The sequence below is a fragment of the Gymnodraco acuticeps genome, unplaced genomic scaffold (assembly GCF_902827175.1).
Source record: "Gymnodraco acuticeps unplaced genomic scaffold, fGymAcu1.1, whole genome shotgun sequence".
Lineage (NCBI taxonomy): Eukaryota > Metazoa > Chordata > Actinopteri > Perciformes > Bathydraconidae > Gymnodraco > Gymnodraco acuticeps.
Genome location: NW_022991216.1, coordinates 3,173,308 through 3,191,199, shown reverse-complemented (window position 1 = coordinate 3,191,199; position 17,892 = coordinate 3,173,308). Strand labels below are relative to the sequence as shown.

Genomic DNA, 17,892 nt, shown 5'->3' with positions numbered 1-17,892 from the left:
GCAAGGGGGGGCATATTGTGATGGCCAGGCCTGTCATAAAATGCCCCCCCCCACCAAAAGAGGTTTCTATGAATCCCACCCTCAAGCATTTTTCAGGGTATGGTTCTAGGACTGGTACCAATAAATGGAGCAAGTTTCATGAATGTGACACTTTTATTTTGTAAGATAGCAAGGGGGGGCATATTGTGATGGCCAGGCCTGTCATAAAATCCCCCCCCCCCCCACCAAAAGAGGTTTCTATGAATCCCACCCTCAAGCATTTTTCAGGGTATGGTTCTAGGACTGATACCAATAAATGGAGCAAGTTTCATGAATGTGACACTTTTATTTTGTAAGATAGCAAGGGGGGGCATATTGTGATGGCCAGGCCTGTCATATAATGCCCCCCCCCCCCCAAAAAAAAGAGGTTTCTATGAATCCCACCCTCAAGCATTTTTCAGGGTATGGTTCTAGGACTGGTACCAATAAATGGAGCAAGTTTCATGAATGTCACACTTTTATTTTGTACGCATAGCATATATGCTGACAAAGACTATGTAACATTTGTAAACATATTTTGATTATTAGATGACAACTATGTAAAATTAAACAATACATTTTAAAGGACGTTTATACAGACAGGACGTAACAATAATGATAAAAAAAAACATTTAAAAAAACAAACTGAAAAGGAAGTGACGAACGAATTTCGACACCTCAAATACGGAGCGAAAAGTTAAACCAGAAGAATCAAGACTATGAGCTACCACTAAACAACTCACAGTCTGAAAATTACCATTAATAAAAACCCTGAACGTTTACTTTTCGTTTTAAACATCGTTTTAAGGTGTAAACCTATGGTGTTAACGTGTCATTTAGAGGTGAAACGTGTCATTTAGAAATGCGCGTTCCCGTGACAAGGGGGGCATTTCATGACGGGGAGGCATAATGTGACACAACACCGGCATACATAAACCACGTGACCGGCTGGCAGCGACATCAAAGAGTGTCGTAACTCTTATCTCTCTAGGGCTCTGGCCATGTCTAATTAGTTACTTTACTGTACGATTTAACGTTTGCAGCCATACGGCTCTCTATCGTTAGCATGCCATCAATAACAACGCTAACTCTGATAGTACAAGTTAGCTGCTAGTGGTTAAAACATTATCAATGTCAAGGGACTTAAGCAAAAATGTAGCCTTACGATGTTACAATATACATAGTCTTAAACAAAAATGTGATGCTTTAGTGACATGTAAAGACAACAAAAAAGACCTAACTTACCTGAACCGCAGTGAACTCCACCATCTTTTCCCCGTAGCGCTACTTGTTCCCCGCTGTATCGCACACTCGAATTCGTGGTTGTGCTGAGGCCTAATTGGCAAGTGCACTAAACTCGTTCATTTTAGTTAGGATAAAAATCTTGACATAATTGGCTTGACCTTAAAACTTAACTAAGAAAACAAATGTCAACGTTTAACCAATCTCTTAGGGGAAAAGGTTGAACCCAAACTTATTTATAGACCAATGTATTGAACATCTTTGGTGTATTTTTCCACAGGTGGAAACCGGTAAAAAAGCCCAAATTATCAAATGCCGCCCATCAAATAGAGAGAAGGTCAAGATTGGCTCTATTTGACAGCTGACACTAAGAACCGCCTTCTTCAGATTGACAACCAATAATAAACGACAACCTGTGACCAAGCTAGAATTAGATATTCACTTACATTTTTCTTTACCATGTTCTTATGTTTACATTTGCAAGTTAGCACTGAACATAAAATGCAGCTAGGCTTAGGATTGTATTTTTAATTGTTTTGGTTTGTGTATTGTTGAATTGCATCCCCTGTGGACCATGAATATCTGTAAACAATTTCAGATCAATCCACCCAAAAGTTATTAACCTATATTCATTTAAAAAGTAATGTATAGCAGCAATTCATATCTATGGATCTATACCCAAGAATGTGCAATTGATCTGGTAGATGAAATTAAGGAAAACCAGAACCTGCTGTTGGCACTAGGAAAACATGTTTTCATGGTGGTGCTTAAGGAAATGTCAAGGCATGGAAGAAATGGGTGATGGCCGTACAAAACATAAGAAGCCAACACCATGGTAGTAGAAGCAAGTTTGTTTAATTTCCTAATTGAGAACAGGATCGTGATTCACATCACAACACTTATTATACACATATCCCTTACAGCAAAAAATATGCATTCAACACCTGAAGATGTAAAATAAATCAAAGCAAGGGAGTCTTCAATGCATGTCACTGCAAAAACAATAAAACTGGATGGATGTGCTATGGACGAGAGTAGTGTTTTTTTATTGTTTTTTTAGTCTCAGACTGTAACATACTGCTGGTGTGGTTGTAGTGTTTAATCACTTGTGCAAGTTTTGTGCAACACAACAGTTTTTTCATTGGCTCAAATTATATAGTTATTTTGTAGTTATGCTTATGCTGGTTACCATATACATATGCATAAACCACATTGTATCTGTACGCTGAGCATTGTGAAGTATGACACCTGAGAGCTGGTGGTAATGTGTGAATAATCCACTCAGTCACTGAGCAGCCAGTCAAAGACTTAGGATAGAAACAGCTGTAAGAGGTACGGGTAAACAGTTATTCCCAAAGCATCCTTGTTATTATGACACAAAAGAGGGAAAGCAACAAAACAACACAAACACAAATTGTACAGCAGACCTCATTTGAGTGACAAAAGGCAAACCATGGCTCTGGTGATAGTGTGGGATACTGAGCAATTAGTCCCTGCATAAAGACACTTCCCCTTAGGGAATATTTCATGGGCTTTGTTGATGTGTACTAATTAAGACTCATCATTTAAAAGGAAACAATATTTTCAGTAGCAACAACGTTTTAAAAAGAGAATAAAATGAGCGCACATTCCACTTTTTCCATTACAACATTTACCACGAAATCTGCAGCCATAACTTTGCTACCGGCTGCTTGTTCATGAGGAAATCAAATAAAACAAAGTGACACATGTACTGAACATTTTGCATTAATTCCCTCCAAAGGTTTAGTGCAGAAATGTCTGTGCTGAGCCAAATACAACTGAGAGGAAAATATATATATGTAATAACTGTCTTTATCTTTGCGTATACCTGATACATTCCCCAATGTTACAAATATCCCCAATGCCTATGTATGTTTGAAAATGCATTTAGGCGGAAATTCAGACTTTTGTTTTTGTATTTGGAAGTCATATTTTAATACTTACTAATTTCCTTAGTCTAATGAAGGTACAATTGGATAAAATACAGGCAAAAACTTAAGGAAAAACTTAAGGGAATTTACAGATCTGGGGTTGTAACTTTAAGTCCAAATTATAAAAACATGCAGTTTCTTTCAATACAGATAAAACACAATTTAATAAGCCCTCAGATCATAAATCTACATAGAGCTTTTGTAGCACTATTTTTCAAATGTTCATTTGAGTACATTCACTTCTTGATAATAAATTATTTAAATATAATGCAGCGTTTACATTAAACTCTTTGGAAACTCCACTGCCTAAAACTTTGTAATGATAATGAGGTGAGAGCTACAAAAGAGCTGATATCGAGTCAATTATGTACATTTTACAATATCATTAACTCCTATTGGGATTTCCTGAAAGGCTTTTGGGTTAAAAAGATGTACCTCACATTTTTCCTGCAGAAAAAAGGGTTGAGACAAACAACATAACACAACAAAGGGTAACAAATAATATAAACAACCCAGGATAAGATAATAAATCATAAAAACCATAAAAACAAAGCGTACAATCGAAGGTATCGAGTCACAATGAGAGATCCCATTTACACGCCAGGTAGCAAATACTGGACTGAATCCAACATCAATCTGTTAGGATACTTTCAGGTCAGGACGATAAGGATGCAGCAGTTAAAGGAAATAAATAAAGTCAGTACCATAAGTATGGGGGGACAGAAATGGGAACAAGCGGAGGAGCATGGAAGGGGACGTTGGATGGATGGAAGGCAGTAAGGACTAAAGAAAGTAAAAGGAGGTCGCAGATGTCTCACTCCGGAGCCCCGTTTGCCTTTTCTGTCATCCTCTCTTCATCCCCCATTTTCTGATGCTGCAGTCTGGCATAAGTCACCGCGTCTCCTCTGAGGAAAGAAAAAGGGAACACAGGAGGCAAGAGGAGGAGGGTAATGAAAAGTTATGACCAGGGAGAGGGGGGGTAGAAACCAAGAGAGAGCGGGTATGACAGGAGAGGATAACATTGTTAATTGCAAGGTTATGACATGGCTCACCTTGTCAGAAGAGCATTTGCACGAATTAAGAGGCTCATTATTGTTGTTAGAAGCATAAAATAAAGATCTTATGAAGTCATTTTAATGTTGAAAAAGGAATTTAATGAGAGCCTGTTATAATATGACCTTTTAGAGGAGTGATTTGATGAAGGAAACATCAAGAGATATGAGTAATTGCAAAAGGTCTATATTGCACAGCTGTTCAAATAGATTCAAAGAAATAGATGATACATTATAAGTGCATATTATATATTACATCATTACATGTTAAATCATCTTACTTTTTGCCCAAAGATGCGAGGCCGTACAGAACTCCTGTAGCAAAGGCGATGGCATTTCCAAACAAGGTTGTGAAGGAGAAACTCAAGAATACGGGAAACAGAGCCAACCTGTAAATGAACAATAAAAGGGACGAAAAGTCAGTCAATTATATTAAGTACATGCTGGAGATAAAACAGCAACATTCCCAAGAGTGTCTCCAAATGCTTATGCAACATTTTTTCATGAAGTAAAGTACAGACTCTGTTGACATAAATGCATATTAGTTCTTACCCGCAGTAGAAGAAGGCTTTCTGCCAAGGTTTGAATTTGTCTGCACGGGCTGCTACTGCGTTAGCAAACTCTATGAACTGGCAGCAGAATGGGACTTCACACAGGAACAGCACGAAGGCAGTCAACCTTGAGAGAGAAGAAAAGGAAACACATACAGCAGTGAATATCAGCTACATTCAGGATTCATTGGTTTTCCCAACTAATTAAAGCCTAGGTAACAATGCAGCTAAGCTTTGACTGCAGACAGTGTTTTTATCTGGGAAGAAAACCAAAACCAAGGCTGGCTGAGGCCTGTGCTAAATTCTTCAAATTCTGGACAAATCAATGCGGGCTTTGTTACAACATGTATATTCTCAACAAGAATGTCTGAACGCCTCCGTCATTTGAGCAGCAAGTTGTGTCAACATGTCTACATGAACATAATGCTCCCATGGATCATGACATATATTATAATTTGTATGTTTCCTTTCAGGAGATGTCTAAAACAGTAACATCTGTGCCTGTAACTTATTACAACTTTAGTAGAACAAATAAAGTACCGTCTTGTTCAAATAATGAATGATCATCGTGCTGTTTAAAACCACACCTTCACTGTGCATTGTGGCAAACAGTACACAGAGCTTTGTACAGTCTAAATAAGTGGTGTTATAGTATGTGTGTTGTTGTTTTTTACTGAATTCCAACAGCCTATAAAACAAAAAGCTATTTTTTAAAGTTAAAGTTTTTTAAAGTTTTTTTTTAAAGCAGAACAAATGCTAAAGACTTACACCATCCATACTCCAGCAGCGATGTTTAAAGGGTTGACAGTAACACAGTTCCACACTCCTGACACGGCACAGGCTGCACAGAGACAAGACAAAGTTAAAGGTTATGAGAAAGATAAGACGTATGACCGATAATGAAAACATTAGACCGGACCATTAGTTATAAAAGCCATGATAACTAAATACTTTAATTGACAGTGCTGGGTTAGTACCAGGTTAGTACAGGCTGTGCGCTAAAAACAGCAGAAGAAAATCAGCAATGCAGAACATATGGAGAATGTACAGTATGTGGGTGAAATGCACAACACACAAACGTATAACATATCTTTGAAAAGCAGCTGTTAATAAAACCGTTTTTGAAAACATCTGAAAAACACTGAATACAATCCAGGAATCCAACATTTATATAAAGAGGCAGTGACATTTCCACAGGCTTTATTTCCCTGCTATAGATTACTTTATGATAATGTCAGCATTTTCAATACAGGCCTTTTCTAGCTTTCACCATTACTATTATGTGTTTAAAATGCAGGTACATATGCACATAATGGTACCTGCCTCAAATCAATCCCAGACTATATGTTATCTTCAATGTGTGACAAGTGCAATATGGGATAAGCCTGACCTCAAGGCTGGTGTTTTCATAAGTGGTGATCAAGATGTGAAATATTTTAGTCAATGTGTGTGTGAGGTTCTGAAATAAGGTGTGATTTGACAACATCATTGGACACACACATTGGAAGTGTCACAGTTAAAGCAATTTACACAGCATCAGTAAGTCAAACTATGTTGCCAGTCCTAGAATATATCAAATGCAATTATCAGTTGTTTTCAATCCAACACGAAGCAATCAACCATGCAACACTTCTGTGGTATTTGTAGTGTTTGCAAAATAAAAAAACAAGATTAAAATAATTGCTGTCACAAAAACATTTCCGATAATTTACTTATAATTTCAGCTTTAGAACAAAGATAGATAATGTTTCCCTTTTGCTTTTCCTTCTCTAACAAGTCAAAAAGTCAAATGTGAGACAGATGTTTTCAACGGAGTAAAATTGCCCAAATGCCACACTTATTTATTTCACTACTGAAGAGTAAAGAAGATGTTACAAAAACATTCCTAACATTTGTGCCTTGGCATTTCTTTCTTATCAACAGAGTAATGTTATCAGTGTCAATTATTCCTCATTTATAATGATATGGTACTTAAGGCACACATTTCTAACTAATATGCTAAAACCTTTGGAATTTTTAAATGTTTGCGGCCAGATATACCAACACAAAGTAAAGTATTTGTATTTGAGAGTTGACAATGTACAGCAGTTTCAGGCTGAAACTCAGTGAGAAAAGAGGGTACATTTGCCAGCAGTCGAGACTAGCCCACACTATCACAAACAAGGGAAGAATAATGTAGTATATCCAGATTCTTTAGACAATCCAGCCTCCTTAATAATACAGAGTCCATTGAATATGCAGTGCCCCAGCTGGTTAATGTGATACACTGTGGCTCTGGTGTCACTGTGAAGGAGAGCTGCAGTGCTGCTGGAAAACTGCAAAGCCAGCAGTAAAAATAGCCTGTCTCGCACTGAGGGGAAGAGTGAACATACCAGCTATGGACTGTTTGTTCATATCATACAGATGAAAATCAGGAATATCATAGTGTTATGGAATGAGCAAGCCATGCAAACAGGCGGTGCCCACAACTGTCTGCTACAGGGAGGGGACAATGGGCTGGGACAAAGCTGTAGTCTGGCATTGCTCAGCATTACAGTTAGGTATATATAATAAGTATACACAACATGTTGTTGTTTTCCAAAATATTAACCTGATCCCCTTTCTGTCCTGTTTTATATTAATGCAGAAAGTGCACACAGTATAAAAGTATGCTGACAAGTCAATAAATGCACCTGCTTCCTACAGAAAAGAGCACATAAGTCTTTGTAAACTGGCACCCTCAATAGTTGTATTCACTGTACATTAAATAGACAGATAGATAGATAGATAGATAGATAGATAGATAGATAGATAGATAGATAGATAGATAGATAGATAGATAGATAGATAGATAGATAGATAGATAGATAAAGCAACAACAATGTACTCCAGATAGACAGTGTCTAATACATACATTACAATTGTGCAAAGTAACAAATTGTACTTTGATATTTACTTACATACTCCTCCTAAAACTCCAGCTATTTTGCAGAGCCATCGGTACCACCATGTCATGCCGTCATCCTCTGGAGGGGGTGCAACGGGGGCGGCTGCCTTCTCCTCGGTGTTCATTGTGTTTGTATATCGATGTTAGCTAAAAAAGCTAAACCGTATTTAAAGTTGTGAAGCCTCTAAGAACCAAGCACAATTAAGTTAGCAAGTCTAAACAAACTAACTGCTCACTCGTTTAGTAATACAAAGCGGTCCCTTTCAGCACTGCTGTATGAAATACAAAATGTAAAGTATAATTAATTAGTTTTTTTCTTTGTTTCTTTGTGTTTTCCAGCTGAGCTGATGTTGCCAGCAGCTTCTCCCCGTCAGTTGGTACCAGCTAACCGGCTAGCTGATGCTAACAGCAGCGCCACCAGCTGCCGCTAGGAGTGGATATCAACACAGAATCCGTTTTGAATTTCCTTTAGCAATCAGATAAATGAGCAAAGCTTCCCTAAACTCTCCCTAAAAAGCTTTAAACAATCCCCTCGTTTTGTTCGGGTTCAGGTAAGGTAGTCTGCTCCGTTGTTCTCTTCCCTGGTTACTCAGCCTATAAGAGCGGTGCATTGTGGGACGATTTGACGCACGTCAAGGTTTGTTTACATGTTTCTATCACCAGATTTGATTGTAATCGAGTTGCAATGAATATTCTATACGCCCAATGTTGAAAAAAAGTATTCAGATCCTCCATTTGAGTAAAAGTACCCATTCAATAATGTCTGAATGCTACGTAACAAGTAGAAGTCCTATTATTCAAAATGTTTAACAGCAAAATAAATGTTTGAAGTGTGTATAGAAACCAAACTGAGTTCCCATGCAATGAAACAGATTTTATTGCATGGTCGAATGTACTTATTGTAAATCGCTTTGGATAAAAGCGTCAGCTAAATGCAATGTAATACCTGTTGTCATAATTCCTTCTGTAGTAACCTTTAATAAATCCCTTCATAATGTACTTTTATTGGACTTGCTGGAGAACAAAATCCCCAGTCCCTGTATTTTCTCAAAATCTAAAACAAATATACTGTAAATAACAGTGTGATTTTCAAGTCGCTATCTTCAGAGTTTTTATAGTAAATAATTCCTTATTTATGTTTCCCTGGAAAGTGTTTCTTTCCTTTATTTCCTGAGGTAAAATTCTTGATTATTAAAAACCATTTCCCCCAACTTCTTTACAAATCAAGGCAAGAGGAAGAATCTTTTTCCATTATTAAATGTATCTTTAATCACTCATTCACACTTTTATATACAACACATTCTTCCCAAATCATTCATTATCCATTTCCTTTCAAGGAAATGCTTCATAACCATGAAGATTTTGCATCCAACATTGTCTTTTAGCAGCTTTGTATTTCAATGCCTGCTCCACAAATATGAACTGTTTTTCAACTGAACTTCTTCAAATTGGATAGACAAAAAAAAATGGGACAAAATCCAGCTCTGCAGATAGATGACTGTCTGTTTTAGGAGTGGTAGATCAGTTACTTCAACAAAGTCTGCTCTAGCCAGAGTTAGTGTTTTTGGACTGATTGCATTCAGCCTTTAGTGAAAGCAGGCTTCTCTCACTCCGACAGCAGAGTGGCCACTCGTGGGCTCTGAGTACTTCGGCTGTGCCTCCTCTGTTCCATCAGCAGCGACGGCCTCCTCTTCCCTGTTGGCGTGTGGCAGAGCATGCCATCGACGGTCTGCTGGGTCACCTGATCAGCCTGCTCCAGATCTTTCACTATCTGCTCCACCTTCAGCATGTGTGTACCGCCTTCAATCCGCAGGCGCAGCAAATCCACCTGAAACAGGTCATAGGAGGCCACTGAGCTCACTAGCGGTTTTTCAGAGATTTACATATTCATATCCGTAGCTTTTTCATTTTTTATCTTGGGTTAAAATCCTTTGAACCACAGAAAAAAGCATTGACATTAATATTAATTGAAATGTGTAAAATATTTAAATAATGCACCCATAGATATCTAGATTTATTTTTTTAAGTTGATATGGAGCAAACTTACCACCTCCTGCGAAAATTCAGGCTTCTTGACAAAAGAAAAGCTTTTTGCCGTCAAGGCTGCAGACAGCAAGGATATGACGTCTGTCACTTCTCCTGACATTGCTAGTATCATAACCTAAATCATCATTTAAAAGAAGAATATATTATTAACTCAACATAAACAACAAGTAGTTAAGTACACCATAGTTAGGATGCAGACTTGCCTTTAAATTTCGACATATTAGGCTGTCAGGAATCATTATTTTTGAGAACAACGACTGTGCCTTTTCTATGTCGTTCTGGAACAAAAAGAAAGGAAAACATATATTATTAATGACAATTTTATATTTTCACATCTCTGTGCATGAAAGAAAGATGTGAAGAAGATCTTACTAACCTGTCGAAGTGCTAACGCTACAGCAAAGCAGAGAGCATGCCTGGGGATGGTCATCCCTTCAGTCAGTCCGTTCTCGAGCATAGCAGTGCACATCCTGTAGGACTCTTCCGTGTTCTGAACAACATAACGCACAACTAAATAACGGCAAAGAGATTGTACATCTTAAAACAATAACTGATGTATATTGGAACTGTAATGTTCATTTTTTTAAGAAATGATCTGTACATGTTGATTGGTTTGTTTTACCAGTTTATAGAATGTGGCAGATGCCAGCGTCAATGTGTTTATGTTGAATGGTACAGGTTGTTTCCTCATGGTTGTTAGTACCTCTAGGCAATCTGCAAAAGGCAAAGTTTGATATATTACATGTGATTATGTGAAAAATAAAAAATAAACACTTGAAGGTTAATCTGTCACCTACTTTCATAATAGCCTTTAGTGAATAACATGTCTAAGGTGATGTTGAAAGACGTTGCTTCGCTGAAAAATCCACTCATACTCTGTTCAGAAAAGTCAAATGAAATATTATTATTCCAACACTGTCTGGTTTAAACTTTGTCAATAGTACCATAACAAATGTTTTTATCCAAGTTAGACAGCATATCGTTTTTATGTTCTTTTTTACCTTATCCATAATTGTAGCAGCAGCCAAGTCCTCCATACCCAGCTCATAGCACAGTCTCACAAAGAGAGGACCAAACCTGAAGTCTCCAAACATTAAGTTCCGGTTATCTGCATGATACCTAGTGATTGCAAATTAAAGGATAATAACAGATTAGATAAAATAATAAAAAAAGGGTATTTATTATTTATACGGATATTAATGTGCAGCATTTGCATTACAAAATGGAAAGATTGAAAATATAAGACAAAAATAAGGACATGTAATAGCTACAATTCGAAAATTAGTGTAAGAGCATATGAAGGTCAAATAGATATGCTTGTACAGTATCGAATTGGAGGTCTCAGTAGTGTAATAGTAGGAGGACATGGTTAAAGAATAATTAATTATATAAATGACATTGCACTAATGTCATATTATGTCCTATCAGTCAGTGGTAAAAAGTTGAGTTGTAATAATACAATATACATAAAATTGATGATGATAGTCAAAGCCATTGTAGACATATTTTAGTTATCTTAAGTGAAGTTGGTAGCATCTGGTTTTGTTCAGTTTAATATTGTTTATGGCATTTTGGAGAATAAAAAGAGGATAGGACAATGATTTGATGCTGTAATGGATGCTTGAAATAACTATCAATACAGGATGTACCATACCTAGAGATGGCATCTCTGGCGATCACCATGTCGTCTGCGGATTGGCACATGTGAAGGAGACGCTTCAGCTCATCTCTCAGAATCAGGTCATTCCTCTGTAGCTTCTGACTGAACAGCTCAATATAATTTCCTGTAAAATAAAGTAAAGATATAAGCTTTGTGGATCATCATGCAGGACATACAACTGCAGCTTTAGAAACATTAAGAATAAATAGTTCACCTTTAGCTCCAGTGAGAAGGTGAGCCACAGCCAGCTTATTTTTCTGGAATTCTTGTAATTTGATAACATCTTGTGATAACAGATGCCTCTTAGCTGCAAAGAAAAAATACAGTGTTGAAAGAAGAATTCAGATATTGTAATTAATAAAAGTAACAAAAGTTTAGAAATACCCCTAGATTTCAAATTCAAAAGCAAGTATTAGCACCAAAATACTCAAAGTACCAAAACATTTCCCATATCATTAACATATTTATCATACTATAGGATTATAATTAGTGATGCATTAATGTGCGTATCATTTTGATATTGCTGCTAGTAAATGTGAAACTCATTTAAACACATTTTATAAATAGGTTGTTAGCTTGACCTGTTTTAATATAAATGATGTATTAGTGTATTCATATGTTGTATTTATTGTATAATTTTGTTGTTATTGTATAATCTGTATGTAAAGTACAATATTTGCTTACAAATATAGTAGAGTAGAAGTAATGTGTTGCATTAAATGGAAATACTCAAGTGAAGTACCGTTTTGCCTACCAGTACCTCACACTTCTACTGAAGTACACTACAAGTTAATGTACTTTCCATCATTGCCTATAACTCAAAAAAATTAACCCAATCTTGAGTAAGCTTGTACGGGTATTACGAATGTCCAAATGTAATGAATGAGACGGACATACAACTGCTATATAATGCAAGTAAAACTACAGGTAGGCTACACCGTGTTTTGGTGAGTTTTTATGACGCATTCAACACATTTACAGGCAGCTGTACACACATGTGGGTTATTTACATGCTGCCAGTGTAGCATCTCTGTCTGTTAATCCAGCTAGCTTTGAAGGTCACCTGACACGAAACATATTGAAAAATTGTGTTTAATTTACCTCCTGTGCAGCATTCAATCCACCCTGGCTGTAAAACTCCAACAAACAGTCCTTTCGAAGGTTCATGTACCAACGACCGACATAATTTACCAATCCTGGCCAGCGCCATCATGGATATATAATACAAACTGGAGTGGATACAGCGTGAGAGGCGAAGTCCCGCCCATCTACTTCCGACCCATGGGACCTTCGGGGAAAAACTAGGTTTGTTTGAGACGCGTTGCGGCTCGCCTCGAAAGTAGACGAGAATAGCCGATCGCAGCCGGGGGAGGTCTCAAAAAGCTCGCCTGAAGTCGGACAGCTCCGAGTCGGCTTCTTCTTCTTCATCTTCTTCTTCGCCTTCTTCTTCTTCTCTCGGTTATTTGGCGGATTGCAAACAACTTTAAGGTGCATACCGCCACCTCCGGAGTCGGCTTGACTCGGTTTGCATTTATAAAGAATGCACACATGTGTTTAATCGTTAATGTCAGATATGTACTAAGTAAATACATTTGTTCCTGCTCAAGATTAGATTCAACTTTATTGTTATTGTACATATTACAGGTACTGAGACAACAAAATTCAGTTTAGCTTCCAACCAGGAGTGCAACAAGCAGTAAAGTGAAAAGTAATGTTGGCCTACACAATAGACAGAATACAATATAGAATGAATTGAATGATGAATAAACAGTGAGGGGTATGAATACACTAGATCAGGGGTCACCAACCTTTTTTAGGATGAGGGCTACTTTCTAAAAATAAAACAAGTCGGGGGCTACTTTTACTCCTCTTTTTTTAGTTTTTTGCAGTGTATATATTTAGCACATTTTAAACATTATGATATGCTTACCTTTAACCTTTGTGTGCTGTTTGGGTTTGTTTTCAGTGTTTACTCAAATAGCATGTATGCAATTAAATTATTTTAACCTGCTTTATTTGGGGGTGGACCTCACCTCCTCTAGGGGGGGCCTCACATCCTCCAGGGGGGACCTCACCTCCTCTAGGGGGGTCCTCACCTCCTCTAGGCGGGTCCAGGGGGCATGCTCCCCCGGGAAGATTTTTTTTTAAATGTTGAAGTTAAATGCATCAATCTGGAGCACTTTGAACACAACATGAATTTATGGATACAGCTCTCAACACTCAGATGAAAGGGAGCTGTATACTTTTCAATAATCCAAACATCTTTATCACAACCAATAACAAATCATTTAAACTTGTTTATTCTTATCTTATGTTACCTTAGCATTCTTTCTTTTTATTTATGCATATTTTACTAATCACTCCCCTTTTAAACAATTTTTTGTACTGTCCTATTGTACACATTGGAATTATTTCTTATTTTATCTATATTAAATAGATAAATGGGGTGCTCTCTCACACACACACACACACACACACACACACACACACACACACACACACACACACACACACACACACACACACACAATCTGTGTGCACCTCCGTGGCGATGACGGCTTGCGTTCAAAAATAATAATAAACATATTTGTAAAGTGGGGGGACACAAACGGGATTTCGAAAAGAGCTGGGGACATGTCCCCCCTGGAGATTACGCCATGTGTGTGTGGTCAAGTGGAATAAATATATATGCAAGTTACAACACACAGAGTAAAACTCTGCCCCTCATGTGTTGTATAGGCTGGCATGACTAGTTCAATGGGTCTGATGTGTAGATTCTGCCAGAAGGAAAATCAGCGGGGAAGTGCCACATTGCTTTTCTTCCCGACTGCAACGCTGGTCCCGCAAATCAAGCAAGAACGTGATTGGTCGATATTCATTGTGGGGGTGGGGGGAGGAGGGGTGTTAGATAGATATCGAGTTGTAGTAAGTAGATAGAGTTCGCTATGATTTAGGTTTCGTTTATGCATAGGGTAGATTCTTTTAATTACATTTCCTTTTTTGTTTTGTGTATTTTATACATTTTGGATTTTCTTGGCGAGCTATTTTTAGAACGTGCCCGGCGGGCGCCTCACGTTGCCCCTGCGGGAGACTGAGTGCCCGCGGGCACCGTGTTGGCTACCCCTGCACTAGATATACACAGCCAACACATCCTCACTCCCAGGTCGGCCTATGTTGACGTTATGTCAAGTCCTGTGTCGGCTTTTTCCAACGCAAGGGGGGGGGCCTTAGCGTCCATTTTCAACGCAAGGGGGGGGCTCTTAGCGTCCATTTTCAGCTTTCCGGGATGTCCATATGCTTCTATGGACGCTCATGGAAGCACGGCGTTCGTTTGTGTCGACTGCCCTTAAAGGCAATGTGAGCGTCCATTCTCATTGGATAACGGATAATTGTACACCCGGAAGTAAGTATTCCCCTTACTGTCGATTGATTTTACAGTGTTATCTGCACTACTCATCGACTAAAAAACACCAGATTATCCTTGTTAATTACACAACATTGATTGGTTTAAATTGTGTGCAATGCTTTTGTATTTTCCCCCTTCGATTCGGAGAAACAAATATTTTTTCGGAGTAAAGGATGGCAGAAGACACTACACTACCCAGAATCCCCAGCTATCGTTTGGACTACACCATGTGCTCTGTTTGACAAACCCCGTGATAGTCCTCAAGCTCTGTGATTGGAGAGTGTGCTCCGAGGGTTACGCCGAGCCTCGAACGGCAGAATGTCCAAAACTGGATTTGAACGGGACCACCGCGTCCCCCCCCCCCCCCCCCCCCCCCCCCCCCCAGAACTACACATGCTGGCTATTCTGTTTCGCAACATGTTCTCTATCTATGGCACGTCTCTACTGGGAGTTGTAGTTTTAAAAGACGTTTTCGTATTTCCCATAATAAGAAGTTGCCAGTATTAAACTGTGTACATCCCTGGAGGTTTAGGGGATAGGAAACACTCACATTTAAAACATATAATTAATAAATGGGTGAAAATTGCTTGTGCCCATAATGGGCAGCATTAATATATATATACACACATGCCAGCTAAGGTCAGAAGAGCTTTATTTAACAGCTGGTCTTATGTTTGTGACCCCTGTTGTTAATTGATAACATTACATTACATTAATTGATAAGCCTGAAACATGCACTTGTCAAGGTTCAGAGGCACATTTTGCAAATATGGCAGTAGCCATCGATCAGCTTAAGATAAGATATACTTTATTGATCCCAAGTTGGAACATTTGCGTTACATCAGCATGTGTAACAGTTAAATATGCAGTGGTGTTCATTTGTAAATCATTTAGTATAATCACACAAATTCTGTGTTTTATATTCAACAATTCTGTGTTCTTTATTTATTGATTGTTCAATACCTGACAAGGCCGGAGATTAAATATCTACATACATCTTATAAGAGTATAATACATTATGTATAATATCAGTTAAAATAAGTGCTTCAACATAGTTAACATTGCTGGAGGTATGCACAAATATTGATAGATGTCTTGTAATGCACTATTGAGGAACCTGCGACCCAAGTTTTTCATTCAATGCAGAACTACACCATAGTTGTGTGGGCCTATATGATATGTCAATAAACCTTAGAAAATCTTGAAATCTTGAAAGGGATGTGCAAAATAGTCATTATATACAGTCTTTAATTAACTATTAGTAGAGAATAACGAGTAATGAATATACTTTATAGGGATCCTATTAATATCTAATAATAAAAATAATGAAATTCAATAACATGCTTTAACCACTAGGTGTCCCTTTATATCAGCTGTGCACCTTTATGGTGTAAATCAGGGGTGCCCAACCTTTTTTGAACCGAGAGCTACTTTTAAAGTTGCCAGTCTGCTGAGATCTACCAGTCCAAATAGAGAGGCGTAGTTACTGACAGCCTACTACCAGGTAAATACACACTTCTACTTGTATAAAACTAGCCTTTGTACGATTAATACTCCATAAAATACTGCAGATCCTTTATTTTACCTCTTTCTAATCTACACACATACAAGTATTTAACTGAAGTTACACAAGGGTTGTGTAACCCTTATGTTACAATAAGGGTTACACAACCCTGCCAAATATGACACAGGGAAAAAAGAAAAGACTCTTTACCTTTTCTTTGCCATTATATAAAAATAGTGTTGCTACAAAAGTATAAATTAGGCTTACTAATAAGACAACTCAGATCTGAAGCTACACAGGAATCTGCTGCAACAGTGCAATACAAAAGACAAAATTAAAAGAATCAAACCCTTTTTTTGTTGCATTTTAGTAGAGTATAAAAATAAATGCCTTTAAAATAGGATGCAAGCAACACTAGTTTCTTAACCTGAATTGATAATAGACTATAATCAATTTAAAAAGAACAGATCTTAATGTTTGCATTCTTATACCATTTTGTACATTAATTATAATGAATAAGTTCAAACAAACTCAAACTTACAGCTGATTAATAACGGTATCTAACTTGAGTTTTTATCATATCAAAAAACTGTTGAAATGCTACTGTTATTTTTATTACGCATCGGCAGCCTCCAGGAATGCTTCTTTCACAACTTCGCCGTCTTTGAAAGACTTCATGTGTTTCGCAAGAACGTGACTGGCACGATAAGATGCTCTGGTAGCAGCCTTGCTCTTGTTGTTGAGCCTGGTGAAAATGGACTGCTGTGCATTTAGCTGTCCTTTCAGGCCCCTCCCCTTTTGGGAGCGTAGGGCAGAATTAGGAGGGAATTCCGTCTCGTAGCGTTTGTGCACTGTTTTGAAATGCCGCTCCTAAATGACCCTTCTTCGATAAAGCCACGCTCGCATTGCAGATGAGACAGATGGACTTTGAATTGGAATAGATACAAATATAATCATCCTCCCACTCGGAGTGAAAATTATATATGTTTTGCTTCTGCCATAATTGCGGTCTTGTGTGTGTGCGGACTGTCACTTCTGTTGACACGGACAACGTTAGCGAACTAGTCCACTGCTAACCAGCCACGCCCCGACACATGGGGTCACGCCGGCCAATCACAAAGCTTTGATGCGTTCATGTGCATTATTCTGGCACAGGAAGATTATGTTACAGGACATTAACGATAAAACAGAATATTGTTGTTCTATTTTTAGACACATCTCGCGATCGACTGGGAATCTCCCCGCGATCGACCGGTCGATCGCGATCGACTGGTTGGGCACCCCTGGTGTAAATACAGCATATCTACCAATTGGATCAAATATAAAAGTCAGCCGAATTAGTGTTGATACTGCAACGAGACGTATTGTGTGAAAAGAAATGTAAGATGTTGTTTAACTGCTGATATATTTATGATCCACGTCACGTTTTCAGTTCCTCATGTTTGTCTATAAGTCTTCTCATCAGGGCTCTATAAATACAGAACTACGGCAGATATGTAATATTTAATGCAGCCGAACCGTGTATTACAATGCCG

General features: G+C 38.0%; 2 protein-coding genes across 3 annotated transcripts; both read right to left on the bottom strand.

Moving 5' to 3' along the window:
* Window positions 1–2,096: 2,096 nt before the first annotated feature.
* On the bottom strand, window positions 2,097–8,341 carry cacfd1 (calcium channel flower domain containing 1). Of its 2 annotated transcripts, none has more exons than XM_034238889.1 (5): window positions 7,755–8,341; window positions 5,584–5,656; window positions 4,817–4,942; window positions 4,546–4,653; window positions 2,097–4,117 (listed from the first exon to the last, which is right to left on the bottom strand). In XM_034238889.1, exons 1-5 carry the CDS (start codon window positions 7,864–7,866, stop codon window positions 4,027–4,029), a joined length of 510 nt encoding a protein of 169 aa, XP_034094780.1. In that variant the 5' UTR covers window positions 7,867–8,341; the 3' UTR covers window positions 2,097–4,026. The 2 variants fall into 2 exon arrangements, with proteins under 2 accessions (XP_034094780.1, XP_034094781.1); XM_034238890.1 differs by having other exon boundaries at window positions 4,104–4,390.
* Window positions 8,342–8,984: 643 nt separating this feature from the next.
* On the bottom strand, window positions 8,985–12,697 carry ptcd2 (pentatricopeptide repeat domain 2). Its single transcript, XM_034238976.1, has 10 exons — window positions 12,549–12,697; window positions 11,662–11,754; window positions 11,442–11,571; window positions 10,789–10,906; window positions 10,585–10,663; window positions 10,410–10,501; window positions 10,164–10,277; window positions 9,991–10,065; window positions 9,789–9,902; window positions 8,985–9,569 (listed from the first exon to the last, which is right to left on the bottom strand). The coding sequence occupies exons 1-10, from the start codon at window positions 12,658–12,660 to the stop codon at window positions 9,348–9,350; spliced, it is 1,149 nt and encodes a 382-aa protein (XP_034094867.1). The 5' UTR covers window positions 12,661–12,697; the 3' UTR covers window positions 8,985–9,347.
* Window positions 12,698–17,892: the final 5,195 nt, after the last annotated feature.

Excerpts from the sequence above, each read along its gene's own strand:
- cacfd1 (XM_034238889.1), bottom strand. The coding sequence starts at position 7,866 with ATGAACACCGAGGAGAAGGCAGCCGCCCCCGTTGCACCCCCTCCAGAG. Across the intron at positions 4,654-4,816 it reads AAAGCCTTCTTCTACTGCGG|GTTGGCTCTGTTTCCCGTAT; the intron begins GTAAGAACTAAT and ends GTTCATTTACAG. Across the intron at positions 4,118-4,545 it reads CTCGCATCTTTGGGCAAAAA|AGGAGACGCGGTGACTTATG; the intron begins GTAAGATGATTT and ends TTCTTTCCTCAG.
- ptcd2 (XM_034238976.1), bottom strand. The coding sequence starts at position 12,660 with ATGATGGCGCTGGCCAGGATTGGTAAATTATGTCGGTCGTTGGTACAT. Across the intron at positions 11,755-12,548 it reads GATTGAATGCTGCACAGGAG|CTAAGAGGCATCTGTTATCA; the intron begins GTAAATTAAACA and ends TTTTCTTTGCAG. Across the intron at positions 11,572-11,661 it reads CCTTCTCACTGGAGCTAAAG|GAAATTATATTGAGCTGTTC; the intron begins GTGAACTATTTA and ends TTTATTTTACAG.